Source organism: Vanacampus margaritifer, chromosome 17 (assembly GCF_051991255.1).
Source record: "Vanacampus margaritifer isolate UIUO_Vmar chromosome 17, RoL_Vmar_1.0, whole genome shotgun sequence".
Lineage (NCBI taxonomy): Eukaryota > Metazoa > Chordata > Actinopteri > Syngnathiformes > Syngnathidae > Vanacampus > Vanacampus margaritifer.
In genome coordinates, this window is record NC_135448.1 from 13206535 (window position 1) to 13221096 (window position 14562).

The 14562-nt window shown below is 39.1% G+C and overlaps 3 protein-coding genes across 12 annotated transcripts in view; 1 reads left to right on the top strand and 2 right to left on the bottom strand.

Annotated features, from left to right (window-relative positions):
* Positions 1-371: 371 nt before the first annotated feature.
* On the bottom strand, positions 372-6419 carry LOC144037637 (leucine-rich repeat and immunoglobulin-like domain-containing nogo receptor-interacting protein 1). 2 transcript variants are annotated; one of them, XM_077549253.1, is made up of 4 exons: positions 5177-6419; positions 4175-4292; positions 4037-4091; positions 372-2765 (listed from the first exon to the last, which is right to left on the bottom strand). In XM_077549253.1, the coding sequence occupies exon 4, from the start codon at positions 2754-2756 to the stop codon at positions 966-968; it is 1791 nt and encodes a 596-aa protein (XP_077405379.1). In that variant the 5' UTR covers positions 2757-2765; positions 4037-4091; positions 4175-4292; positions 5177-6419; the 3' UTR covers positions 372-965. The 2 variants fall into 2 exon arrangements, with proteins under 2 accessions (XP_077405379.1, XP_077405378.1); XM_077549252.1 differs by lacking the exon at positions 5177-6419 and having other exon boundaries at positions 4175-4386.
* Positions 4848-13031, top strand: ctss1 (cathepsin S, ortholog 1). Of its 4 annotated transcripts, XM_077549254.1 has the most exons (9): positions 4848-5696; positions 5969-6086; positions 6167-6289; positions 6899-7042; positions 7743-7967; positions 8040-8205; positions 8288-8393; positions 8599-8801; positions 9191-13031. In XM_077549254.1, the coding sequence occupies exons 2-8, from the start codon at positions 5970-5972 to the stop codon at positions 8696-8698; spliced, it is 981 nt and encodes a 326-aa protein (XP_077405380.1). In that variant the 5' UTR covers positions 4848-5696; position 5969; the 3' UTR covers positions 8699-8801; positions 9191-13031. The 4 variants fall into 4 exon arrangements, with proteins under 4 accessions (XP_077405380.1, XP_077405381.1, XP_077405383.1 ...); XM_077549255.1 differs by lacking the exon at positions 8599-8801; XM_077549257.1 differs by lacking the exon at positions 8599-8801 and having other exon boundaries at positions 8284-8393; positions 9191-9223.
* LOC144037636 (solute carrier family 45 member 4-like) overlaps positions 12040-14562 on the bottom strand; it is a 34655-nt gene continuing 32132 nt past the window's right edge. For all 6 annotated transcript variants that reach the window (XM_077549244.1, XM_077549245.1, XM_077549246.1 and 3 more), the window contains one exon: positions 12040-14504. In XM_077549244.1, coding sequence (XP_077405370.1) covers positions 14336-14504 — 169 coding nt within the window. In that variant the 3' untranslated portion in view covers positions 12040-14335. The remainder of the gene's footprint in view (positions 14505-14562) is intronic.

Sequence of the window (14562 nt, forward strand, 5' to 3'; positions counted from 1 at the left end):
GTGTACATCCGGTTAAAGACAACTTGTCTTCAAAATAATGTGATACCAAATAAAATTGGACACAGTAACCACTTAAATGATTCAATTTATCAGAAAACGCCAACTTTCAAACATACAATGTATTAAAATGTAGTGGTCTACGTAAAACGTATTTAGTTCGTGTATTTCCGTCGTGATAGCGAAAGAATGAGCGTAAAGTGTTTTATTTTGGAATACAAGAAATACGCGTCAATCGCCTCAAAAAATGACACCTTTAAAAAGTTTATTAAATACTTTATTGGATTTTGAACGTGATTACATCAATCATTACCAGACAACGTTGAAATAAAATAAGTATTAAAAATATAAATTGTACATAAAAATACAGTAACCTTAACACGAGGTTACATTCACCTTTGTCGAGAAAAATCGAATTGTTTGTTTTTGGCTTGCATGATTATACATATGATTACATTTAAAAACAAACAAAAGCTACTTTGGTTTAAGGAATATAACGTTGACTTTTACATGCATAATTTGTTCCAATTAGCACTGGTTGCTTTGCATGCATGCAGGCTATTGAAGTCTCATGAACTGTGAATGATGCATGTGAATGAACGTTGCTCTAAAACAAGGTGGGCAAATTTTGTCCCGCGGGCCATTTAACCTGGGCCACTGAGCATTTACTATACTATTATATTTCCATACATTTAATAAGTGAGCTGGAGTGTACACTGCAAGTTTCTATTTGGCTTTCTGGGCCCTTTTTCTTCAGCTGGAACTGAGGCCTCGGTGAGGTGGAAGGAATTATGAACATTTCAAAATTGCAGTCAGTATTAGCACAAATCCCCCTTTTTTTTAATAAATTTTTTTAGATGTGCACAGTTGTTATTTGTACACCCCCCTCAAAAGAGTAGTCAAATGATCATGGGAATACTCAATTTTAGGCTTTCAACTTGAAAAAAGAACTTTATTCACACGATTGTTTACATCAGCTTCATTGTGAACCTGCTCGTCTCCGTGTAGTTGCCGGCGCCGCCATTATTGCCGGTAGCAGCGCTGCGGGGCACGTATGAAATGTTGGCGGTGTGCTTTATCTGCCCTTTACCTTTACTCCAAAAGAAGATGGCGATAAAGCACAGGCTGACGGAGCTGAAAAACGACAGGAAGCCGATGGACGCCGCGATCAGCAGTGTCTTCACGTCGAACGGTGGCTGCGAAGAAGAAGGCAAGGCTGCTAGCCAGCTTTTGAGGTGAAAGGGCTTCTTCTTGGAAAGGGTTCGGACCAGCAGCTCAACAGGCCACGTGTCGTTTCCCGCCGCGTTAGATGCCACGCAACGGTAGGTGCCGGCGTCCAGCGGCTGCGCGTAGCGGACCTCCAGCGAGCCGTTGACGACCGTCCGTATCCTCCCCGCGTCCGTTAAAGCTCTCCGCTTGGGGTCGAGCCAGGTGACAGATGGCTCGGGCTGGCCTTCCGCATTGCAGTGCAACGCCGCCGTGTGTCCCTGCTCCACACTCACCAGGTTGGGTTGGCGCGGTCGGATGCGAGGGGGCCGGCACGTGAGCAGTTCCGCCATTTCCTCTCTGGTACAGTCCAGGAAATTCCATCCAGCTAAAGCGCCGCACGCCGGCGGGCTCTCGCCGAAGTCTAGCGATGGACGTCGGCGCGCCAGCCAGAGCAGACGGCAGTCGCAGGCCAGCGGGTTTCCGTCCAATCCAAGACGTCGGAGGGCACCCGGCGATTGAAAAACGCCCTCTTCCAGGGTGCTCAGGAGGTTTCCCGACACGTTGAGCAGGCGCAGACGTGCCAAACCGTAAAACGCCGTCATTTCGATGAATCGTAACCGTCCCCCAACTAGGAGGAACTCTTCTAGCCTGAGCAGGCCCCTGAGCCGATTGCCTTGAATGTAGCCAATCGGGTTCCGAGACAAGTCGAGGTGTACAAGGTAGACGAGGTGATGTAAAGCGTCGTAAGGGACTGCGGTCAGGTTGCAGTTTGGAATCGTCAGGGACGTAAGATTGAGGCCAACCAGGCTGTTTGTAGATAACGTCTCCAGTCTGGGCCAATCAGAGACGACGAGTTCCTTCAGATGTGCCAGGCCAAGGAAAGCATAGTTTGGCAACACGGTGGAATCAAGACGGTGCAGATGTAAAATGGTCAACCCGACGAGGTGCGCAAAAGACTCAGTGGGCACTGAGGTGAGATTGCGGGCGTCCAGGTGGAGTTGCCGCAGGTCGGTTAAACCCGCGAAGGCCTGGCGAGAGACGAAGACAACATCATTGCGCAGCGCTTTCAGAACGCTCAAGCCGGCCAAGTCTCGGAAGGTGAAATCCAGGAAGCCGAGGATCTCGTTACCGCTCACGTCCAGCAGCCGCAGCATCGACAAGCCGGCGAAAGCGCCGACCGGAAGCACCTTCAGGCGGTTGCCAGCCACGCGGAGCTCCAACAAGCTCCGCAGACCCAGGAAGGCGTCGGCGTCGATGTACGCTAGGAGGTTGTCGCTCAAATCCAAGTCTTCCAGTCGCGTCAAAGCCGCCAATGGCTCGGGTGCCAGAATCCGGATGGCGTTGTGGCTCAGGTTGAGTCCGGACAAATCCGGCGGGAGGCGCTGGGGCACGGCGGCGAGTCGGGCGTAAGAGCAGTCGGCGGTAGACACGGCTGCGTCACAGAGGCAGGAGTGAGGGCACGACCCCAACGCTTGTGATGTCATCGCTAAGCCGGCAGCCACAACGCAGAAAGCCCCCCACCGCACCGGGTGGCGGCGGCCTGCCTGCATGGGAGAAGGCTGCACCAAACCAAAAGTGCACACAAGTCAGAACAACATCATAAATGGATGGACACAACAACATAACTAGAAATCAGAGTTTAGTAAAAAAATAAAAAAATAAAAAAAATCAATTATTATTACATTTATTTTAAACGGGGGATTGGTAACCAAAAATTCTTTTTTTCTCAACAAATTGCAATTTCTGTATTTTAGCAAGAAACACAAATTCGACGCCAATCATTTGCCTTGGCGGGCCACATAAAATGATGTGGAGGGTCGGATGTGGCCCCCCAGGCCCCCAGTTTGACACCTGTGCTGTATGATTTTGACAATTCATCAAAATCACAAAAAAAAAAAAAGATTATTTAATTAAAATGACAGCTGATATTTTTTTACTTTGAATAATATGATAATATTAAAAATATTTTGCTATGACTAGTAGCAAAGGTAACCAAAATGTATTTAAAAAAAATTAATTAGAATTAAAACATTAAAAATATATATATTTTGAATATCAATATTTGAGATACTAGCATAGGCAAATTATCAACTTGATATCAACATAAAATTAAATAAGTTCCCAAAATAATGAAACACACACTGCATAATTACTTTAAAATAATACTTATTTATCAGTTATTACTATAATATCATTACAATTATACAAATATTTTGCCTCTCATGTCAACAAATGTAACAAAGTTCTTAGATGTATTGCGCTTCTACACCAACTGAAATTAATAAAAGAATTACAATTCAAATTGTGATGTAAAATAAACTATCAAATGCTATTGCAATATTATAATAAATATTATAATTTTGCACTGCTAATGTAGTAACTAAGGCGAATAACAGCTCAATGTCAACATCAAATTAAACAATAATAAATGATAAAAAGATGCAATAACTTAAAATATATTGATCAAATCTTACTGCAATATTTATGACAAATATCTTGACCTTAACTAGAAGAATTAGAAACACGTTTTAAAATATTATTATAGCCTACTCTACATTAAATAAATATAAATAAATAAATATGTTCAGATTGATAAATATCCCTCAGTATATGTTGCACTACAACCATAATAATAAACAGAAACAAAATAACCAATAACAATGCATATATCATAAACCAGATAATAAAATGTCAATGCATCTCCACAGGACTCAAATTAACTCGCATATTCAGCAAACATGAGCCCGTTTGTGATATCCCGAAACAGTCGTAAGGTGCGCTGCAATATTCTCAAGGAAAAAGCACATAAAGATAAGATATTGTGACTCACCGGTGCTTGAGTGCAGATGCCCTTTCACTATGATTACTCCATCTCCATGTTGTCACTAAGGAGAAGGAAAAAAAAATTTCAGATGAGGGTGTCTTTACAAACGCAACAAATATGAAAATAAATTCAAGTGAAAATCACCTTCGGCCCTTTAGGAAACTGCAAGGGAATGAAGCGGCATCCTCATGGCAGCAGCAGCAACGACGGAGGGGGAGAAACTGAGAGATTATATGTACTGCCTGGTGGCCTCGGTCCAAGGCTGGATGTGAGGAGGCAGGCGCGGGTCAGCCAAATTAGGAGCATTTCGGGACTTTTTGAGGAAGATATTTGACGTGAACTCATTTACTGCCATTGACGGCTATACACGTCAAAAATTCATTTGAACTATTTCTATTAGTTTAATATTTTTTTCCCACTTTTGTTAACAAGAGTATGAAAACCTAGGGGAAAAATATTGTACATTTAGACCAGATATAAAATTTGTGATTAATCATAAATTAACTATTGAAGTCATGCGATTAATTACAATGAAAAAAATCGCCTGACGCCCTAATTTTTAATAATCTTTTTTTGTTGTTGAAAAAATATTATTTAAAAAAAGAAAAGAAAATTAAAAATTAGGTCTTCGGGCAATTAGTTTTTTAAATTGTAATTAATCACATGACTTCAATAGTTAACTCTCAAATTTTATATCTGTTCTAAATGCACAATAAAAACGTTTTTTTATATACTCTTGTTAACAAAAGTGGAAAAAAATGTTAAATTAATAGAAATAGTTTTTAAAAAAATTTGACGTCTAAAGCCGTCAATGGCAGTGAATGAGTTAAAATGGCACAGAAGGCCGGATCACATAATATGGCGGGTTGCATATGGGCTCATGGAGCAGAGTTTGTACGTCAGAATTTTTTATATCATGAACTGCGAATAATTTAAAGTTTGAAATTGCCACAAGATGGCAGCATTTTTTCCCCCAAAAAACTGTCGACAATGTTATTGCCTGACAAAATGAAGCTCATCACCTCAATTCAACATTGCTCTGCTGTGAATAGTATACGTTTTTGTCTGCATTATTAATTGTGTATTACCTAATAATAACAAACTACATTGCATAAGTGCATCAAAGATGAGATGATGCAGGTGTACCTAATGTTGTGTGACTGCCACCGCAGAGTCGGCGCTGAGTCAGCAACTCGGCCATCTGCTACTTCCGGGGGGCGTGTCCCTGAATCCACCGGCAGTCGTTGCGTAACCATACCTTCATTGTCATTAGTAAGTAGTAAGCACCCTAGTAAGGTCTTCTTTTTGGAGTCTTTGTTTTTAGAATGAACCGAAAAAAATACAGGCAAGCACAAGGAAAACCTGCAAACTCCAGACATGAGATTCCAACCCAGAACTCTTGACTGTGAGGCAGACTTTCTAACCACTAGCGCACCATGCGATCCCAAAGTTTAACATTGTAGTTTCTCCTCTTTGCCACTTCCACCCTCGCATTCTATTTTGGAGTGCTTGTAAATGAGATTCACATGACGGGTCAGGGTGGCGACCATATGCTGGAAAATAGAAAAGAAAAGACAAGAGGCAATGCATGAGCTTGTGTGTGGGGACAGACATTTTGTGTTGGGTTCTGTTACAAGACAAAACGCGAGAAGCGGACTCTAATAAGGTAACCAAATGACGAATGTCATTATGATACAGCGCAGTTTTTATTTTTTATTGAAACTAAGCATAGCTTATGTCATCATTTACGTTTTAACTGAGCACAATACATAATTGTTGTTGTGTAGGCTGCATAATTATCTTCATATCTCATTAGATTTGGACACTAAGTGTCATTACGTGCCCAATTCAAAATACCAATGCTGAAGATATGATGAAAATAAATAAACGCACAAATGCAATGATAGAAAAAGTACAACGTGAATTACACTTTTGCAGGATGTTCATCTTATGCGCAGTCCTACTTTTGGGGCCGCTGATTCCCATCTACTCGACCCTTTTTGACGAGGCGTGGCACGGGTGGACCCTCCAGCATGCCAAGGTCTACCAGAACCAGGTGGTTGGACCCATACATCATATTAGACATATTAATTAATCTATGCTGGATCTGAATCTGTGTTTTATTTCGTTTCTTAGACTGAGGCTGCCTTCAGGAGAGCCGTGTGGGAGAAGAATGTGGAAATGGTGCTCGGACACAACCAGGAAGTCTTGTTGGGGAGACACAACTTCACACTGGGACTTAACCATCTGGCAGACATGGTGGGGGTCCAGTCTGATATTACATTATATCACATTACTGAGTATGGAGGCAGCATTAGGCCCCTTCAGTTGTCAACGCTACTCAAAGCATACGAGACTGACCTCTAGTGGACAAAATTGGTTCGTGCAGACTACTAAATTAAATGATGTAAAATATATGTAAGTTAGATGTGGAAAATTACCCCATTAGCATTCATTTGCTTCATAATTGATAAGTACCTCTTAAGGCTAGAGCGCAATATAAATGGACTATATGCCACGGAGGAGGCGGGACTTCCGAGTGTTGGAACTCGGCGCTGATGTGTAAAATCCGGAAGTCGGAAGTCCGTGACATCTACCCATTAACAAAAATATACATAACAGATTAAAGACAGCCTGAAGCCACGCAACATAGATTTTTTTTTTTGCCAAAAGTCCACTTCCAAAAGTGCAAAATGTAAACAATAACAACATGGCCCCCCATACATCATGTGACGTGGATTCAACCAATCATAGAACAGACGCGTAACTTCAAAACATGTCCATGTGAGTTTTACCTTATTTTAGTGGCATTTAGTGGCGGTTATTTATAATAATAATAAAGCCTGTCCATACTTTGTGCGCTTTAAGATGGTGGAGGAGGTGAACCAGAAGCTGAACGGTTTCAAAATGGACAAGGTGGCACGGTCCAAAAACCACACGTGGAAGAATCTCACGTTGCCTAGCAGTGTAGATTGGAGGAGCAAAGGTCTGGTCGGTCCTGTGCAGAACCAAGTAAGCCATAGCAGACATATAGCCACAACCAAACTTCTGAACCCAAATGTACGACTCCAAACAGATACAACAAAGTTCAAATGAACATTTTTTTTTTCAATGAACAACATACAAAAGGAAAACGGCAACCAGATGGATTTCTAATTACCTGTAAACGTACAACTTGCAGTGACAGAATTCATACCGATACTACCTGACGATTGGAATTGTAGATAAATGCCACAGGATGGTGCCAAAGTACTTAAAATGTGGAGGGCCATAAAGCATCGACTTCTTTATGTACTTATAAACTCGTTATATGAACGACCAGTAGAGTATTTAATTATTCAGCGCAAACGAACCTGTATGTCAATTGAGCCTCATCATTAGCATACGCTACCAGCCTAAATAACATACATAATTAAATAACTATGTATAGTATACTAGTACTCACCTTTTGACATTTACAGACATAATTCATTTTAGGGAGCAAATTACGGTAACAGAGACTATATATACATATTAGCAGTTATATCGGGAGATAAGCAGAAACATACAAAACCCCTGCATTAAGCCTTACACCACCACTAGATGGCGCCAAACTAAAACTTTTTATGGCACAAAAACATCGAATTCATGAATGCTAAACTGCATTTTAAAAGGATTAAGTTTGGTTGTCTGTTGTGTATTATGTGACCAATGGTCAGTTGTCCTTTCCGAGGGCATCTGTGGGTCATGTTGGGCCTTCAGCTCTCTGGGGGCCCTCGAGGGCCAGATGAAAAAGCGGACCGGGGTCCTGGTGCCGCTCAGCCCGCAGAACCTGGTGGACTGCAGCGCGGCGGACGGCAACCACGGCTGCAAAGGAGGTTACATCACGAAAGCCTACCGCTACATCATACGCAACCGGGGCGTCGATTCTGAGAAGTCGTATCCCTACGAACACCAGGTCGAACCTTGAGTCGCTTTATTAGGTACAGTATGCCCGCCCAGCCTCACTGATGGAAAGTTGTCTTTGCAGAATGGGAAATGTCGCTATTCCGCGAGGGGCAAGGCGGGCTACTGCTCCAGTTTTAGCGCGCTCCCATGGGGGGACGAGAGGGCGCTGCAGGCCGCCGTGGCCCGGGTGGGACCCCTCGCCGTGGCTGTCAACGCCATGCTGCCATCTTTTCATCTCTACAGGGGAGGTGAGACTGTCGGATTAGGAAGGTTTAGTCAGTGTGGACGTAAAAAAGAATAATCCAATAATGAATTAATCTTCTCAGCCAGGTATCTACGACGATCCCGACTGTAACGCAAAGTTGATCAATCACGCGGTCCTGCTGGTGGGTTACGGCTCAGACGATGGCCGACATTTCTGGCTGCTCAAGAACAGGTAAAAATGTGGTTGTGCAATTCATACTGTACATTATGTTAGTGGCTAGAATTTAAATATACTTTATTAATGGGCCCACTGTGTTACTGTATTTTAATTTTGGTCCTTGGCGTAAAAGAAAAAAAAGAGTGTTAGAACCACTGGTCGAAAGAAGAAACATAAAAATAAAAAAATAAATAAAAATGGAATGCAATTGTGTTTGCAGTTGGGGGCCGGCATGGGGAGAGGACGGTTTCATTCGAATAATCCGGAACAAGAAGAACGCGTGTGGTATCGCCACCTTCGCCGTTTACCCTCAGCTGTGACCCAACGTGTCAATTAGACAAACGAGCGACTTGACTAGAAATTCAGCCTGAGGAATCTTTTAAGGAGGTCAACAAAAAAAATAATCTAATAAGACAATAAAAGGTAAAACACAACAGAATTAACAATTTATGGCATTAAGACATACGGCGTATCAATTTAATCTAAAATTAATAATTTTAGAATTGTTTCTAATATAACTGAAATGTAATTTGATTTTTTTTTTTAAAGTAACGGGAGGATAAAACTTTTAAACATACAATGACTTAAATAAATTAATGTAAAAAATATTTTAAAATAGGACATTGGAAAAACTCACAATTTCCATACAAATCAAAAACTAGGAGAATTATTTTTTTGCCTCCACACAATCCAGATTAAAATTAAATATAGACGTAAATGCATGACTGAAAAACTGTTGGGGTTATAATAATAAAAAAAGACAACAAAAGAATCATTGTTGGTTTGTCTCACAATTTTTTTTTTTTTTAAAGGTGCGTTCCATACAGTATGTTCATCCACTGTCCTAGTTTGCATATATGAAGGCTCAAGCAGGTATGTACAAATTAACATACATTAATGTATATATGACGAATATGTGTGTATATGTACATATGTATGCTGTATACATATACACGTATGTACACATACTCATATATACATTTATACACACACACACACACATATATATATATATATATATATATATATATACATACATGCATATAAACATAGATATATTGTATATTAGTCTTTACATACAAAACAAAACCACTACCAAAAATAATCATCTTTTTTCATAGCAGCAAAAAAAAAAGAAAAAAGGAAATTGAAGTATATTTACAACTGTGTTTACATGACAAGGCATATAACACTTGCTTTCCCATTCTTTAAGTAGTTTCATATAATTTCTTACATATATGTATATATCTATTAAATATATAGGCATCTTAGACACCACAAGGAGCCACACACGTGATGGAGGCGTCATTTCCATGGGGAATGGAGAGCTGGATGTTGGCGCAGTCGTGTGAGTGAGTGTGTGTGTGTGTGACCTCCTCCCAAATAAATTTGGACAAGGAAAATTAAAATAAAGAGAAAAAAAGAAACACAAATCCAAACAAAACTAAAACAACAATAAGACTAGAACGTCCCCCCACCAAAAAAAAACAAAAAAAACTCAAACACAAAAAGTCTCCACGCTTCTGCTCAAATGCCAGGTTTTTATAAAAATGTGACAAAGAAATATTTTTAAAAAGCCTACTAGAACATCTGAAATTGATTTCGGGTGAACCAGAGGCGTTTTAAATGGTGGCAGGTGTGTGCTCACACCCTTGTCACGAGGTTGGTTGTGATCAGTCATATCCTACTTATAAGAGGGTGCGCAGACTTGTGCAACCACATCTCCGTTGTTTATTTTTACTTTGTACATAAATAGACAAATTTTTTTTTAAATAACTTATCTTGGCCTCTTTAATATATATATAAAAAAAAAAAAAAACGGGCACTTGAGCAGGGGTGTGTAGACTTTTTATATCCACAACTGCTCACATACAACGAAGAAATGACATGTAAGGGAAGCTCAGCTAAACAATAATAAATATCCACAGCTGTTTTTTTTTCCTTTACATTTTCATGTGCAAAGATTTGTGCAATGTCGGCCAGCGCCCGTCGCTTAAAAAAAAATCCAAAGAAGAAGGATTTCCCCAGAAATCGCTTCACATTCTTCAACATGTGACCTACTACCAATACACACCAAAAAAAAAAAGAAAAAAAAAAAGTCACCTGATGGAATCCAAAGGCAGAACTCAAGCTCCCAGCATGCCGAGCGAGCACAGTGAGTAACATTGGAACATTCCAGTCGATGGCAGAAGGCGAGGAAATAAATATGCGGGACCCTCGAGTTTGTAACGACGGGGGGTGGGGGGGGGGCGTGTCGCCGTGCGCCAAACGCAACAGGCCAGAGCCACAACTTTTTATTTTTTTATTTCTTCCTGAAGTCGTGCACTTGTTTAAAGCGCGTACTGACCCGCTGCGACGTTTTCGATTGTTTTGCTTCCATAATATGAAGGCGAGTAGAAGAGACACACTGAAAAGCAACAAATAAAGTCGGAATGAAGGGAATTGAATCTTTATGTTATATAATACGAGGAGAAAGTTGGATTATTATGTGAATAACGTAACGTTTCAGGAATCAAGTCTTAATCTCGGAAAAAGGAGTAATATTACAAAAGTAAAGTCAAATTATTCCGAAAATTATTTTCTGCAAATTTCTAGATTTTTATTTTTAGAGAATTTTAATATGACAATAAAAATAAACATACTTTTCCTTTTTTTTTTAAGAGAATGTAATATCACAAAAAAATTGCAATTTCATAAAACTTAATATGCTAAATTAGGACAGTCGTAATTTTATAAAAAATTGTCAGATCAGGAGAGAAAAACATTCAGAGGATTAAATTGTTGTAGTATAACTCAAATGTTTATGAACAATTTTAAAAGGTGTATAATATTACAACATAGTAAATGTTTGAGGGAGGGGGGGAGAGATTTAAAATATATATATATATATATTATTATTGATTATTTAAATAAGAGAAAATAATACAAGAATGAAAACAAAAATAATGCTGTAGTATTACCCAAAAAATTATAACCTCATAATATGAGAATATAATATACACTTAAAAAATATCATAGTCTTACAATTTTTATTTCTATGAGAAAAGTGCCTTAATATTAATAGATGTTTTTGTTCTCTTTGGAATAAAGTCACCATAGAAACTATTCACATCTTTTGAATTAGGGGGGAGGGGTGAAAATAACATAACATTTATTTGTGTTTTATTTTTTCCAGCGTGACACTTCTACTCATTTGTACAAAAACAGACATGAGGATGTCAATTTAAAAAACAAAACTTTGGTGTTGTGCTCATGCATATCACATAAAAACCTCTTATACTGCTAAAAATATATTATACCACCTCCTTCGATATTTTTTTTTCGTTATTCAGGATGTTTACACAAAACATTAAAAATAGTATTACAGTATTATTTCATATTGAAAATATTTCAGCTTAGGCGGACATCCGTCCCCTTTATTTTAATTGCTAATATTTTATTGCCCCTAATGATCACAAAAAGCTTTGAAATGAAACATGCTCTGGTTCATTTTCGCCAACAATTTTTTTAAAGCACCACAGCAAGAGCAAAATGACGCTCCTTGCAGAAAAGTTTGAAAAATTTTAGATTTTTACTGCACTCCAAAAAAAAATTCCCGCCATTTCCTGGCCCCGCTTTCCTCTCCTCTGATTGGTCAAAACGCAAAAACCATCTCACTTAACACTTCTTAAGTTCAAGTTTATTCGTCCAGCATTGCGGACTGTGGAGACATTCGGAAATAAGCATTCGGAGAAGTTCACTTTATTTGCACGCATCCCGTAAGCAATTTTTTTTCCCCGAATCCGGCACCCGCGACGCCATTCGGGCTTCCTCAAAAGAGCAAGTTGCGTTCACTGGTTGAAGGAAACCTGGCTTTTTAATCTCTACTTTAAAAAGACTGCCATCCAGGATTTTTACGTTCAAAGACGATTGATCCCACCCGCCCGCGTGCTAAGCTAACACGCTAATCAGAAAAACCGCGTTAATGTGCATCAGTTCGTAGGAGTGGAAATCCAACAAGTAACAAAAACCGCCGCCACCGGAGTGTTTTCAAACTCCCATGTAACACATTGTCGTCCACAAAAAGGTTTCCATATTTTCACTAAAAATGTTCATATTGTCGCTGTAAAAAACAAACAAATAAACATTCTTATCCCCAACCAGCACCCCAAAAAAAAAAAAAGTGTTTTTTTCTGATAAAATATGTGCATCATAAACCAAATTTGTGTTTTTAAAAGCACAAACATATCTCTAACATTCTGTTCTTGGTAAAAAAAGAAAAAAAAAGAAAAAGTTTTCTGATTTCAAAAAACTGTCCATTTTATAACAGATGTCAGATTTAAAAATAAAATTAACCAGCTTTGGAGCATTTTCTACACAACAATTAAAAAAAAAAAAAGCATGCACTTGTATATATTTTTTTAAATTTGCATCATCTGCATCAGATTAATATAATTTTAATAAAAAAATCATGTACATAATATAGAAAAATGTTGAGTTTTTTTGTTATTGTCAAATATATATTTTTTTTAATGTCTTGAGTTTTTTCAAATAATTTTTAAATTTGAAAAACAACAACAAAACTTTGCGCTCTGAATAAAAATTGACAAAAAATATGAAAATAAATGTTTGGGTTTTTGTCAAACTAGAAAAATCTTCACACACTACCAGCCCCCCCCCCCCCAAAAAAAAAACAACTAATAAAAGTAAGTACATACTACATACTGTATTTTAATTGGTGTAAAGAAGAAAAAAAAAAGTCAAATTTCCAAATTGTGTTTTTTTTTTTTCATTTATAATTGAAAATAAGGTCTGATTAGAGTTTTTCTAATGAAAACCATTTAAAAAACAAACAAAAAAACAATATACTCCAAAACATCTTTCCATTTCGGATAAAACAAAAATTCTAATTAACTGCACTTTTGGATACTAAAAGCTCACCAAAATATTCCCGATAACTAATACGTAGAATTATGGGTAATTAATTGCGGCAAAATGTTGAGATTTGATTTGATTTCATAAAAAAATAAAATAAAAATATCTATTTTCAGATGTTTCTCTACAGCGACAATATTTAGTCCCCCCATTTTTGTGGATTCCACCCCCCCCCCCATTGGAATCCCAGCAATGTATGCCGTTCGAAATATCTCAGCAGAGCTCATTAAGAACTGCTTTTTTATTGATTTTTTTTTTTAAGCCGATAGGTCAAGCTTATGTGCATTTAGTTATGAATAAGAGCTATCGTGCCACCTGCCTTTCATAAAAGCTAACAAGAAGAAGCAGAAAAGAGAGCAAAAACTCTCTGGCCCGCTAACATGCAGTGTTTTGCCCGATGAGCTCAAGAGGTCATGCAAATTAGTATTTCGGATAATAATGCCCTGTATGATGTCATGTAAATATATATTTCTTCATATATGTGAAGGCGCTGTCTACTGTGGAATTTCACTTTTATTCCTGAATTTCCCCTCTGGGGGTCAATTAAGGATTTTTTTTTTTCCCACCCCATATAGAGTCAGCTCCGTGCTCATTGTCCACGTTTCTCTTCTGTTGTCCTGGAATGACCCGATTCGGACGTCCACTTTTAGGGCTCTCTTATTCTTCTCATTCTTATTCTTTTGTTTTGTTTTTGACCCTCAAGCAGGCTTCGGGGCTCTTGTTTTCAAGTATGAAAGTTCGTAAAGAGTCTTAAAGCTTCAGCAGAACAAAACATTTGCGTCCACAGTGAGGAAGAACGATGTTTGTGTTGTTGTTGTCGACGACGACTGCAGCTTCGATGTGGTCAGTAATGTTCGTGTGTGTGCGTGCGTGCGTGCGTGCAACAATCCCCCTGAGGTTTCCTTGAGAGGCAGACCACCCCCACTTTTTTTTTTTTTTTTTTTTTTTACCTGCCGAGTACTCACATTGGAATTGGGACGGAGTAATCCCGGAGCGGAAGGATTATTATGACGGCGACTGGACCTTGTTTTACTTGCGGCCAATCACAGTGCAGATTCATTCTCCACGTGACAGGAAGCGGCGGCGACGCTGGTGGTGGCCTTGCCCGCCTTGTCGAGTTTCAAGAAGCTGGGTTTTTCCTTCACTCGTTCGCTGGGATTGGCCAGCGGGGTCAACGCCTGTTTTTCCGAGGTTTTGGACGATCCCGCCTCCCTGCCAATCAAACGGCATCGTTATTAGTCACGATGGATTCATTGGCGTATTATGCGAA